Here is a 14,407-nt window from a genome sequence, read left to right on the forward strand (position 1 = left end):
TTAGATTCCCGTGTCAGGCTCTGTGCTGACAGCTCGGAGCCTGGAGCCTGCTTTGTTTGGATTCTGTGTCTCCCTCTCTCTCTGCCCCTCCCCCACTCGCAGGGTGGCTCTCTCTCAAAAAATTTAACATTAAAAAAAAAAAAAAAAAAGACAGGTTGTTTTGCAGGACTTTTAAATTTCTTACTGTCTTAAAATTGAAACTAACAATTACAAAAAATAATTTATGGGTGTATTTTATGCAAGATAGTCAACAAGGAATCTAATCAGACACGCAATTAGAAAGAGGGTGGGAGGCTCAGCCTTTCATAAAAAAATTGACAAATATATGTCAATATATTTACAGTTAAAATATTTAAGATATTTATGTATAAATTCTTGTGTTTCTGCACTTTGACTCTTGATTAATGAAGCACACTCCATTTCTAATCATTGGATAAGAGTCCTTATATTGCACATTTTTGACAATATTACAAACCAGATGGAATCAAGATCTGAATTCCATGGTTAAAAAGGTAGAAAACCATCAACTATCTACAGTTCTTAATCAAAAGACAGTTTAGAATTTGACTATAAGGTGCATAAATCCACAAGGAGGTACGTTTAAGAATATATTAAACAAATGTATATAACATATACAATTTATTACAGAGTAATAGTTAAAAATGTTAAAATACAATTTTAAAATGACATTTAATTTGATTTAGTTTTGATACCTTCTGACCGCAGACTGGCCCCCAACTTTCTACTTCATGTTCAGTTTTTAAAAGTTTGGGCTGAGAAATACAGTTCTACATCAAAAATATCAGAGTAACTTTGAAATTTAAAACTGATTTAGAAATTCTTTCTTGTTGGTCTTCAAACATTCAAATCCTGAATGTACAGGACACTAGTCTTACGTGGGCCCAATACAACCTAAAAGAGATTTTCCTCCTGAGTATTTAAAAGCAAAATACAGAGCCTCTGCACCATAAAGTGACAAACTCGGCTAGTCTTAAGATTACCGAGTTACTATTGTGCATAGTACTGATCACTGTGCAGGACCAGTTACATAAGAAAACGGGCTGAATCCAAACCACTACTAAAAACAAGGAAGTTTATTAAAAATATTAAAATTTCCACTATGCATTTATAACTTGTCCTTTTCTCCTAAAAGGGAAGCATAGATAATACATTTTGGCATGTCTGGAGGAGAAAGTCTGGATTCCAAAATGACAATGACTTCAAAGACTGAATTCTACAAGGGGCTTTTAAAAGGCCTAAAAGATCAGGGCCCCTGGCTGGCTCAGTCAGTGCAGCATGCAACTCTTGATCGAGTTTCAAACCTCACATTGGGTACAGAGATTACTTAAAAATAAAAAATATTTAATAAATAAGTAAATAAATAACCTAAAGATCTTGTTATTTCTTTACTATTCCTGTAGCCAAATGTTTGGTTAGCATCTATAAATCCACACTGATGAGTAACTTGTCACTGGCATTAGTTCATTAAGGCAACCATTATCTATCAGTACATTTTAAATATTATTCCATTACTTAAGGTTTTTCCTTAGTTATTCCTTGAAGAGAACAGTTGTAAGATTATGTAGTTGATCTCTTATGGTCTCTCCAAACTCTGTGTGGGATAATCTGCTAGGAATTACACAAAAGTGCAAAAATTCTGTAAGCAATTTTATTGAAACAACAGATTAATTCATTGATGAAAAGAACATATAGAATGTAAATCTGTAGTTCACTGAAACTTTTTTGCAATATTTCCACTGCCCTTCTACCTACCATCCCCTAACACAGACACACACACACACACACACAACATAGTACTATACAGTATATATACTATTTGTACATAATACAAAGTATTATGTCTTTTTTTTATAGCATGGTTAAAGAATAAAAGTTATAATAGTGTTCAACCTCCCACAAATGTATATATACGGAAGATTCTATTTCTCCTTTAAAAACTGCTGTATAGGGGCGCCTCAGTGCCCCTGGGTGGCTCAGTCGGTTGAGCATCTGACTTCAGCCCAGGTCATGATCTCGCAGTCCGTGGGTTCGAGCCCTGCATCGGGCTCTGTGCTGACAGCTCGGAGTCCGGAGCCTGTTTCAGATTCTGTGTCTCCCTCTCTCTCTGACCCTGCCCTGTTCATGCTCTGTCTCTCTCTGTCTCAAAAATAAATAAACATTAAAAAAAAAAAATTAAAAAAAAAAATAATAAAAAAATAAAAACTGCTGTATCAAATGTATTCCTTATATAAGCACAGAAAATGTGCTTATATAATTAAATATAGTGATGCTTATCTCATCAACAAATGCTTGTTAAAAAGAAACAAAACCACAGGCGCCTGGATGGCTCAGCTGGTTAGGCATCTGATTCTTGATTTCAGCTCAGGTCACAATCTCATGGTTCCTGAGTTCCAGGGAGCCTGTTTGTGATTCTCTCTCTGCCCCTCCCGCCCCCCTCCCACTAGCATGTGTGTGTGTGCGTGTGTGCATGTGCATGTGCGTGCATGCTTGCACACTCTCTCTCTCTTTCTCAAAATAAATAAATTAAAAAAAAATAAAAAGAAACAAACCAAACCAGGAAATGAAAACACTTTCTTTAGTAGGAACCAAAAGTTACCTCACACAACTCGATAGGTTACATGAATGTAAACTAACTGGGTGGGATGGGTGGGTGTCTACATTCAGAGTTAAAGAATTCAAAGGACATGCTCACTTTAATTCCATACAGTCCTATTTCATTTTTTTTTCAAAAGTAGAATTATCACATTCAGACAATTTTGCAGTGGTAGCTTTTCTTTCCCTTACAAATGGATACCTTTTAGCAGCAGATGAAAGAGTTTCTTTCCTTGCAATTGCGACAGAGCTGGTGTGGCTTGGCTTTCTGTTTGCACCACTCCCGTTGGTTATACAGGACATAGAAATAGCTTCTCGAAGGCCTGGCTGGCCTAAAAGTGGTTAAGAAAAAATTTACATTAAACTTCAAAATATTTCTCAAAAACTGGGAACTTAAAAATTAAGTCCATTAAAATGTGTTTAGAACTAAGTAAGCAGACTGCTTCCTCTGGTAAGCAGAATACAGTATTTTTGTCTCAAAACTTAATCTCATCAAATGGATCTATAAAAAGGCCATGCTAAATTGCTACAATGTAGCTAGACTTATTCTCTAGCTAAATAGTTTGCACCCCACACACAGCAGCTTTAAAAAACATGATTCAAAGTTGTGCTTCAGGTAAACCACAAATCTCCACACCATTGATTTTCAGAAATCACTCAGGTTCTACTGAAATCAAATTATTCAGAAATTCTAGAACCATAAATGTTAAGTCTTACAATGTTATTCCATATAAATAAAGCATAAATGTATAAAGCAACCTCTGCTTTCTTAATTTATATTGTAGAAGGATTGGAATAAATATGTGATGAGTATGATCGCTTCTCGGCCTTTTGGCTACGATCAAGTGTAATATGTGATGAGTATGGGTAAACAGGAGACCTATTTCCTAGAAAAAGTTTCAAATATAATAATGTACAGTAACCCCCAAATTATGCTAATATCACTGGTCATCAAATCTACCACTAGTCTGCCAAACTGGCGACTTCTTGTTGATTTGACCGTTATTTTTTTTGATTGTGGCAAAATATAACAAAATTTACCATTTTAAGCATTTAAAAAAAGGTACAATTCAGTGGCATTTAGCATATTTACTACACTGTGCAATCATATTCAATTCCAGAACATTTTGATCACCCCAAACAGAAACCCTGTACTCACTGAGCATTCACTTCCCATTCCTTTCTTCCTCCCCTCAGCCCATGTCAAAGGTTAATTTGCATCATCTCTTTGTATCTGCCTCTTCTGAATATTTCATATACATGGAACCATACAATATGTGCTCTTTTGTGTCTGGCTTATTTTACTTAGCACAGTGTGTTCAAGGTTCATCCATGTGGCAGCATGTATGAGTACTTTATTATTTTTTATGGATGCGTAATACTCCATCGTATGAATATACCACGTCTTGTTTATCCATTCATCTGTTGATGGATAATTGGGTAGTTTCAATCTTTAGGCTAATGTGAATTGTATTGCCATAAACCTTTTTATACAAGTTTTCATTTGAACATCTATTTTCAATTCTTTGGGGTATATAACTTAGGAGTAGAACTGCTGGGTCACATGGTTATTTTAACTTAATGAGGAACTAATAAGACAGCAGATGCACAATTTTACAATCCCACCATCAATGTATTATTTCAATGAATTATTTCACCACATCCTTGCTAACGCTTATTTTCAGTTTTTTTTTTTAAATTATAGCCATCTCAGTTAATATTAAGTGCTATTTCACTGTGGTTTTGATTTACATTTCTCTAATGATAAGAATATCTTCAGCTTGTTGGCCATTTGTGTTTCTTTAGAGAAATATCTATTCAAGTCCTTTGCCCATTTTTCAACAGAACAATATTATGTAAATTGTTCATAATGCACTCTTACAATCCTTTTATTTCTGAAAGGTTCCCACTTTCATTTCTGATTTTAGCAATTTTTTGGGTGGGGGAGGGTCAGAGAAAGAGGGAAAGAGAGAATTCTAAGCAGGCTCTATACTCAGCACAGAGCCTGACATGGGGCTTGATCTCAAAAAACCTGTGAAATCATGACCGGAGCTGAAATCAAGAGTGGAATGCTTAACTGGTGGAAGCGCCCAGGTGCCCCTCTGATTTCAGCAATTTTTTTTTTTTAATGTTTATTTATTTTTGAGAGAAAGAAAGAGAAAGAGAGAGAGAGAGAGACAGAGACAGAGACAGACTCGGGGAGAGGCAGAGAGAGGGAGGGAGACACAAAATCTGAAGCAGGCTCCAGGCTTTGAGCTGTCAGCACAGAGCCTGATGCGGGGCTCAAACCACGAATCGGACTGTGAGATCATGACATGAGCTAAAGTCAGACACTTAACCAACTGAGTCATCCAAGTACCCCAAATTTAGCAATTTAAAGCTTCCCCTTTTTTTTTCAGTCTACCTAAAATCTTGCCAAGTTTGTTGATCTTTTAAAACACCAACTTTTGGGGTGCCTGGGTGGCGCAGTTGGTTGAGCGTCCGACTTCAGCCAGGTCACGATCTTGCGGTCCGTGAGTTCGAGCCCCGCGTCGGGCTCTGGGCTGATGGCTCAGAGCCTGGAGCCTGTTTCTGATTCTGTGTGTGTCTCTCTCTCTGCCCCTCCCCCGTTCATGCTCTGTCTCTCTCTGTCCCAAAAATAAATAAACGTTGAAAAAAAAATAAAAAAAAAAATAAAACACCAACTTTTGGTTGCATTGGTTCGTTGTTTTTCTGTTCTCTATTTCATTTATCTTTAACCTTTATTATTTCTTTCCCTTTGCTAGTGTTGGGTTTGGTGTTTTTCTGTTTCCTTAAAATTAGGTTACTAAATTGAAATCTTTTTTTTTTAATGTTTTATTTATTTTTGAGAGAGAAAGACACAGAGTGTGAACAGAGGAGGGGCAAAGGGAGAGGGAGACACAGAATCCAAAGCGGGCTCCAGGCTCTGAGCTGTCAGCACAGAGCCCAACGTGGGGCTTGAACTCACGAATGGTGAGATCAGACCTGAGCCGAAGTTGGACACTTAACTGACTGAGCCACCCAGGTGCCCCAAATTGAAATCTTTTTTAACACAGGCATTTACAACTACAAATTTTCCTCTGAGCACTGCTTTTGCTATATCAACAGCTGGTTTTGAAATGCAGTAAAACCTTGGTTTGTGAGCATAATTCATTCTGGAAACATGCTTGTAATCCAAAGCACTTGTATATCAAAGCAAATTTCCCCAAAGAAATAATGGAAACTGAGATGATTTGTTCAACAACCCCAAAATATTCATTTAAAAATGGTAACACAGTAATATAATACAAAATAATAACTACAAAATATGAAGAAGAATAAACAAATTAACCTGCACTTACCTTTGAAAATCTTCATGGCTGGTGTGAGGGAGACAAGAGAGAGAAGGGTTATTGTGTAGGATGACTTTCACTCTCACCAATGTAACCAGTGCTATCTCTTGGCTCAATAGAACCTTTTTCTACATGGGGGCCATTGTATATGCTCGTACGGATGCTGACTACAGTATTAACAAAACTCTTGTCATACATTGTGTTTAATGTAACTGGCAATAAAGCAGGAGAGGAAAAGGGTCTATATCTGCAGGCAGCCTGACCTAGAATGAAGCAAAGCATTCCTGAGCTTACTCTTGTATGGAAAAGCAAAGGATTGTCCATAGGCACATTGAAGGGACAAAAACTACACTGGTGCCAGTTGTGGGCACCTTCCAATAGTCTGAAAAATCACTGATTTCTGAGAAAACACCACAGCCTGAGACCAGGCATGGGACACAATCACCCACAACCCCACAGAGAGAGAGAGAGAGAGAGAGAGAGAGAGAGAGAGAGAGAGAGAGCGAGCGCGTGAGCGTGTGTGCCATTGGCTCAGTTGTGATCATGTGGTATTCGGTGTCACGTACTACCTGTACTGCAGGACGTGACTCATTTTTCAAGGTAAAATTTATTAGAAATGTTTACTCATCTGGGGCGCCTGGGTGGCTCAGTCCGACTTCGGCTCAGGTCATGATCTCACAGCTCGTGAGTTCGGAGCCCCGTGTTGGGCTCTGTGCTGACAGCTCGGAGCCTGGAGCCTGCTTCAGATTCTGTGTCTCCCTTTCTCTCTGCCCCTAACCCACTCATATCCTATCTCTGTCTCTCTCAAAGGTAAATAAACGTTACAACAAATTTTTTTTTTAATAAAAAAAATAAAGACAGAAAGAAATGTTTACTCATCTTGCGCAACACTCGTAGAACAACTTACTCGCAATGCAAGGTTTAGTGTTTAATTTTTTGTTTTCCCATTAACCACAACACACACACACACACACACACACACACACACACACACACACACACACAGAGTCTGCAATCTACTTTCTATGCTCTCTTTCAATGTCCCAAACCTTGTCTCAAAAAGGAGATTATGGGAATGCAAGCTGGTGCAGCCATTCTGGAAAACAGTATGGAGGTTCCTCCAAAAACTAAAAATAGAACTACCCTATGACCCAACAATTGCTCTACTAGGCATTTATCCACGGGATACAGGTGTGCTGTTTCGAAGGGACACATGCACCCCCATGATTATAGCAGCACTATCAACAATAGCCAAAGTATGGAAAGAGCCCAAATGTCCATCAATGGATGAATGGATAAAGAAAATGTGGTATATACATACAATGGAGTATTACTCGGTAATCAAAAAGAATGAAATCTTGCCATTTGCAACTACATGGATGGAACTGGAGGGTATTATGCTAAGTGAAATTAGTCAGAGAAAGACAAAAATCATATGACTTCACTCCTATGAGGACTTTAAGAGACAAAACAGATGAACATAAGGGAAGGGAAACAAAAATAATATAAAAACAGGGAGGGGGACAACACAGAAGAGACTCATAAATATGGAGAACAAATTGAGGGTTACTGGAGGGGGTGTGGGAGGGGGGATGGGCTAAATGGGTAAGGGGCACTAAGGAATCTACTCCTGAAATCACTATTGCACTATATGCTAACTAATTTGGATGTAAATTTAAAAAAAATAAACAAAATTAAAAAATAAATAAATAAAGGGGTTCTGGGGATGATAAAATGATATGTAAATGTGATTTCATGTTGCTCATTTATGAAAATTTTTCAAAAGTTAACAGCACAAATCAAAGTTTGATTATTGTTGACACCAAAAAAACAACAAAAGAAATCAGGAGATCAACCACACCCATTAGGTGATTACACTATAGCTATTACATCAAAAACAAAAAAACGCAAGTGTTGCAAAGAATGTGAAGAAACTGGAATCCTTGTGTATTTCTGGTAGGAATGCAACTCAACCTTCTGCAATCTATCATCTAACCACTTCACAGAAATTTTTCTTGCCAATATCACCAACGGTTCTTTGTCACTAAATTCAAAGGATGCTTTCCAGTCCTTATCTTGCTTAGCTTTCCCTCACCAACTAATACTGCTGACCATTCAGGCAAGGACGGTATTCAGGCAGGAACAATGTCCTTAGTTTCTAGGACACTGCCTTTGCCTGAATTTTGTCTTAGCTCTCTGACCATTTTTTCTCACTCTCGTTTGCTGGATCTTCTTTTCCTGCTTACATTTTACTACCACCACTCATGGTATAAACCAGAAAACAGGAAATTAGCTTTGATTCTTCCATTTCCATACAGCCAACAATTAATAGGTGACTAAGTCCTTTGCTGCTTCTACAACTTCTTTTTGTTTTATTTTTCCCTGGTTTTAATTGAGACATAACTGGTATACAGTAAGTTGTACAAGTATAAAGTGTACAATTTACTAAGTTTTGACATACATATACGTCTGTGAAACAATCACCACAATCAACACAGTGAACATAGCCATCATCCTCAAAAGTGTCCTTGTGTCCTATAATCCACCTCTCCCTCCCTCAACTTTGGACTCCAAGCAACCACCACTCTACTTCCTAATCACTACAGGTTAGTTCACATTTTCTAGCATTTTATATAAATGGAATAATACAATGTATATCTTTCTTGCCTGATGTTTTAAATTCAGCATAATTATGCTAAGTTTCATCTGAGCTGATAAGTGTATCAACAGATTATTCCTTTTTATAACCCAATACTATTCCATTACATGGATATATCACAATACTTTTATTCATTTACCTGTAGACAGTGGGGTTGTTTTCATATTTTTGTATTACAAATAAAGCTACAAAGAACATAAGTGTACAAGTCTTTGTGGGATACATGCTTTCATTTCTTAAAGGTAAATACCTGGGTTGTATGGTACCTGATTATTTAGCTTTTTAAGAAACTGCCAAATTGTTTTCCAAAGTGGTTGCACCATTTTACATTCCTACCTGCACTGTATAAAAGTTCCAGTTGTTCTGCATCCTTGCAAATACTTGGAACGACCAGTCTTTTTCATTTTAGCCACCTTGCTGAGCATGTAGTGGCATCTCACTGTGGTTTTCATCTGCATTTCCTTAATGTCTAAAAGTACTGAGTTATCTTTTTATGTGCTTGACATCCATATATCTTTGTTAGTCATGTGTACGTTTATATATTTTGCCTATTTTTTAAATGGGCTGTCTTCTAGATAAAAGTTTTTTGAGAGATATGTGTTGAAACTATTTTTTCCCGGTTTGTAGCTTGCCTTTTTATTTTCAAAAATCTTTGGAAGAACAAGATTTTTAAATTTTGATGCTCAATTAATGGCTTTATCCCTTATTATTTATACTTGTTTGTGTCCTATTTATGACATTCTTTCCAAACCCAAGGTCATTAAAGGTTCCCCCTGTATTTTCTTACAGAAATTTTATGGATTTAGCTCTTATGCTGAGGTCTATGATCCATTTTGTTCATTTTTGTGTGGTGTGAGATAACAGTCAAGGCGCGTTTGTTTTTTTGTTTTGTTTTGGCTTATGACCAAAATCTTGAATTCAATTTTTCCTCCTATCCTTTCTTACACCTAATCTTTAACATTTGTTCTGCTACTTGGAATGTTCTTCACCTGGAAGGCTCATCCTCGCCTTTTAAATTTCAGCTGAACAGCACTTCGTCAAAGACGGCTTTTATGATCATCTTACTCTCTTACTACCCCCTTTTATTTCCTTTGCAGTCCTTATCCCCATTTATGAGTATTTGTAACTCTATTTGGAAACCTTACTTGTTTTGTGCTTCTTGTATGTATCCCTGTGATTTATACTGTGCTTGGCACACAGAAAACACCTGATCAGTATCTGAAGACTAAATGAATGCAACTTCACCACGACTGCCTCAAATTTCTGTTCTGGATTATGTTCAGTTTTAGCTCTATTCTCCCTACTTGCTATATTACCCTTCTCTTAAGGCATTGTCAACACTGCATCAGAATCCTCTTTCTGAAACATGCTGTATGTCTTTGAATTTGATATGCCATCAATAGTAACATGCACCATCATCTCGAATGCCCTATAAGGATGTGCTGCTTGTGAGAACTGTAGGCACAATCAATTTTAAGAAACAGGTGCTGTAATTTCAGAGATGTTAAAATGCAAGAAATATAGGGATTTCAGAATTAATGAATTTCTGTAAATCAACCTGTCGCTCCTCAGTTTAAAATCCCTAAATGGTTCTCCAGTGCCCTCCGGATAAGAACTAAATTCCTCAGAAAGGCATAAGAAAACCTTTCTAACAGTCTAAGGGCCCTATCTAACAGTCTAGGTTCATTTCTTAACACTCCCAACCTCACACCTCATGCTTCAGTTTCCTCTGAATTCCTTAACTAAGTACTTTTACTCCTTTGTGCTTTTGCGCCTGGATTGTCCTTTCTGGCATATGCTAGTCATCCCTGCTTGCCTAAATTAACACATATTCATCATCCATCTACCCATGGGTTTACAAAAGACTTAAAAGCCTTGTTTTACAAAAGAGTAAAAGGCAGTTACTGGCATCAAGGAGTTCAACATCTTGCAAGAGAATCACACTGGCAATGAAAATATGTGGTAAGTACAGTAACAGTGATATGAACAGAGTATGAACAAGTACAAAGGACAGACACATAACTCTATAAAGATGATTAGGAGCACAGAACTCAAAAAAGATTTCCTACAAGAAATGCAGAACAAAGTGTTAAGCCAAGTAAAAGATAGGTGATAAGATACTTGGAGCTTACTCTAGTATGTGCAAAGAAACAGACTATAATAGCAAAGTGGGGTGTGTGTGAGTGCATGGAAGAGAGGAGGCAGACAAAAAGCTCTTTGTGTGGTGAGAATGTGAAACAAGAGACAGCAGAGTCCAGATGGGAGAGGTAAACAGCAGTTAGATTATGGAGACTCTATCTACAGAGGATAGAGATCACTAAAAGGGTTTGAGCTGGAAAAAAGGAGTTAGTTCAATTTACATTTTATAGAAAACCCTCTAGTGGCTACGTGAAGAGCAGATTTTAGGGCAGTGGTCCAAGCATAGATGATGGAGATATGAAATAAGAGCCTGGTAGCATGAATGCAGGGGAGGAGTCAGTTTTAAGAAGTGTTTAGAAGACTTAAAGAATAAGGAGTTCAATTTGGGGACATTGTACATTTACGAATTCTGAAGGACACACAAACAGAACAATCTAGTAAGATAGACAATTCTGAAGTGCTGAAGCCTAGATCTGGGAACAATTTGGGAACTGGTACTAATAAGTGGCTATTAAAATCATGAAGGTAGATGAGTGCTGATGTCACCTCCTGCAAGGAACCTTCAACTCTGGTTTGAGTTAATTAAGTATTTATCCTAGGTGCTCCCACAGCACCCTGAATTTACCTTTTTAATACAAATTACCTATAATTTTGTAATACTGACCTATCTGTCTTCTCAGTTTACCTGAGGTCCTTTGGGGGCAAAGTCCGTGTTTTTTATTTCTTTAATCTCCACCACCTAAAACAGTGCCTCGTTCACTGAAAAGATGAAGGAAACAGACACTGTCAATACAGTAAATGGTGTGGAGTAATATTAATTATCAAGTGCTTGCCAGGTGCTAGGCATTGTCCTAGGTACTTCATAAGTGGTATATCCTTTAACCTTACCCATAATCCCGAAAGGGATTTATTATTATCATCCCAATTTTACTGATGAAGAAATTGGAGAGATTATTAACATGCTCAAGGTTCTATTGCGGTAAGCAGTGAAATCAACATTTGAGTCCAGGCAGAAGGAGTAGTTAACTAAGGAGAAAGAAATAATTCTGCCTAACGTAGAGTGACATTTTAAGCAGTGCCAGGATAACACACAGAAACTTACCAGAGGCAGTAGGGGGAAAGGAAATTCTAAGCAGACAATAGTACTAAATCATCAAGGACCCCAGATACTAATGTAAACAGCAAGAGGGGCGCCTGGGTGTCTCAGTAGGTTAAGCATCCAACTTCAGCTTAGGTCATGATCTCACAGTTTGTGGGTTCAAGCCCCACATCGGGTTCTCTGCTATCAGTACAGAGCCTGCTTCAGATCCTCTGTTCCCCTCTCTCTGCCCTTCCACTGCTAGTGTTTTCTCTCGCAAGAATAAACATTAAAAATAATATAAATAAATAAATAGCAAGAAAAGGCCAAAAGAAGGTTTTCATGGTCGCCTTTAATCCTACAGTTTAATTTGAAATAGCTCTTGGTACTGGGAATCCTTAGCATTTGGATGAAAGAGTAAATCATCTCCCAAGGTAGAGGCAATGCATTAAGTAAAGCAAAGGGAGGAAACAAAAAGGAACTGTGGGTGAATGCTTGTTTTTCAGTTGAGAAGTCTAAAGTGTATTCTTTGAAATTCAGAATATTAGGAACTTAACTGGAAGAAAGGAACATAAAAATGATTATTGAAGTTACACAGATCCATGACTGGAATGCACCATTAGTGCTGTGTGTGTGTGTGTGTGTGTGTGTGTGTGTGCATATATGTATATATGTGTATGCACACACACACATCCCTCTCCTCTATGGCTTAGACATTATAAAGTCTGAGCCATGATCTCAAAGATTAGCCTACAGGACTGGAAGCAGCAGGAACCTCTCCTTTTTTACAAAAGTATAAGTAGTTCTATTTCTGAGCAGGAACCTGGCTGAAATAGACATTTAGGCTATAAGTCTATAAACCAGGAAGGTATTTAGTTTTAATTAGAGTAGAAACCATCATTAATGCCAGCTGAAGGCCAACAATAATTTTTATACTTTATGATGACATAAGAATACTAACCATATGTTTTATATTCCTTGATGACAGACCCAAGCATAGGACCTTTCTGATAACTTAGCCTGACAGTTCCTAAATACTAATGACTGTACTATACTCTAGACTCACACAGTAAAGTTATCACTAGAAACTGTTCCATATTCAAAATCACAAAATCTAAAATCCTGGCTACCCTAATCCCCAATATTCTCTTAATCCTGGATCTATCCCAATCCCCTCTCTAAACCAGTTTTTTTTTTTTTAACCACAACTTCCTGCTTCTAAAACTTTCTACTCTCCACCTTCAATTTAACAAGTACTTACTGAGTCATCCCAAGGCTAGCTGTTGGTAACAAACTGTCCCTGCCTTCAAATAGATTATAATCTAGGAGGAACATCAAATATACATACCAAAGCAGACTTTTAAAACTTTTTAAATGATTCCAAGAAGAGACAAAGAAATGGAAATATTGTCAGGAAATAGTCTGAACCTTAAAAGATGGAAAAATATGGCGGGCACCTGGATGGCTCAGTTGGTTAAGTGTCCAAACTGTTGATTTCAACTCAAGTCATGATTTCTCGGTACATGGAATTGAGCCCTTTGTTGGGCTCTGCGCTGACAGGGCAGAGCCTGTTTGGGATTCTCTCTCAAAATAAATAAACATTAAAAAAAAAAAAAAAGATGGGAAAATTTTTGATCAGAAGAGGGATAAAGATGATCCATGGAGGAAGAACTCTAGCTGACACTCAAAATTTTTTATTTATCTCAGATTCTCTATCATATGCCCCACAGCTCCAACAGCAGACCTCTTCCACTCTCTTTATATTTTCAAGCTCCTTTCCTTTTGTCTCACAGGAAGGTGTACTTCAGTCCTTTCAACTCCTAATGGCCACTAGTTTTTTTAAAGTATATTTTGAGTTGAAATGACCAAAGATAGATGTGACTTTCATATAGAAATGGAACTCTAGATTTCTGGAAACGGTAATTGTTGCCTGGTCTGAGGCAATATCTACTCATATACTTCTATATGCAAAGTGCATCTTAGAAGTCTTTGATCTGTTGTCAAATAATAAAACACTTCCATCTACCACAATCACCAGTCACTTTGGCCCAAGGGCCCACCAAGGAAATTCACTTTCCAACCAGATTAGTATAATTTACTTATCAACATCGTTTACAGCAAACTTATGACAATTTCTGTCTTTTCCCAAATGTTATCTGGAGTAAGAGGCAATGATACAGACCTGTGCCTGTACGTTATCCCAGTTTCTATACAATTAGGATTGTTTTTTTTAAGAAAACAGATACTCTTTACATTTCAATTTTGCCTCTGGGCTCTCTCATTTCTCAAATGTCATCTGCAATGCTTGATACTTTTGGTTTACCAGCAGTTTCCTGGTGTAAAATGACTGATTCTCATCTTCAGATAAATTTGACTCCTTTGCTTATATACCATTGTATACTAACAGCTTGTCTTCACATAATGCCACTGGACTGTATTCTCAAATTACATTCATTTGGTCACCCTGAGAGGTCTTAATGGGTTTCCCGGGCACCAGCTGTGACATAATTTGTCTTCCTGGCAGCTAATCTTGCCAAAGTGTTCCCTGGGCCTTCCCGTTTGTTCCAAAATACAGGTAATTTTTTT

General features: G+C 37.4%; 1 protein-coding gene across 7 annotated transcripts in view; it reads right to left on the minus strand.

The window, feature by feature from the left end:
- EML4 (EMAP like 4) overlaps nt 1-14,407 on the minus strand; it is a 161,528-nt gene that overhangs the window by 72,243 nt on the left and 74,878 nt on the right. For 3 of the 7 annotated variants that reach the window (XM_047851946.1, XM_047851943.1, XM_047851945.1), the window contains exons 3-4: nt 5,955-5,972; nt 2,816-2,945 (exon numbers count right to left, since the gene is read on the minus strand). In XM_047851946.1, coding sequence (XP_047707902.1) covers nt 2,816-2,945; nt 5,955-5,972 — 148 coding nt within the window. Of the gene's footprint in view, nt 1-2,815; nt 2,946-5,954; nt 5,973-11,428; nt 11,503-14,407 lie in introns of all 7 variants that reach the window. The other 4 variants (XM_047851944.1, XM_047851947.1, XM_047851948.1 and 1 more) reach the window with 3 other exon arrangements.

The sequence above is a fragment of the Prionailurus viverrinus genome, chromosome A3 (assembly GCF_022837055.1).
Source record: "Prionailurus viverrinus isolate Anna chromosome A3, UM_Priviv_1.0, whole genome shotgun sequence".
In the NCBI taxonomy this organism is placed as follows: domain Eukaryota; kingdom Metazoa; phylum Chordata; class Mammalia; order Carnivora; family Felidae; genus Prionailurus; species Prionailurus viverrinus.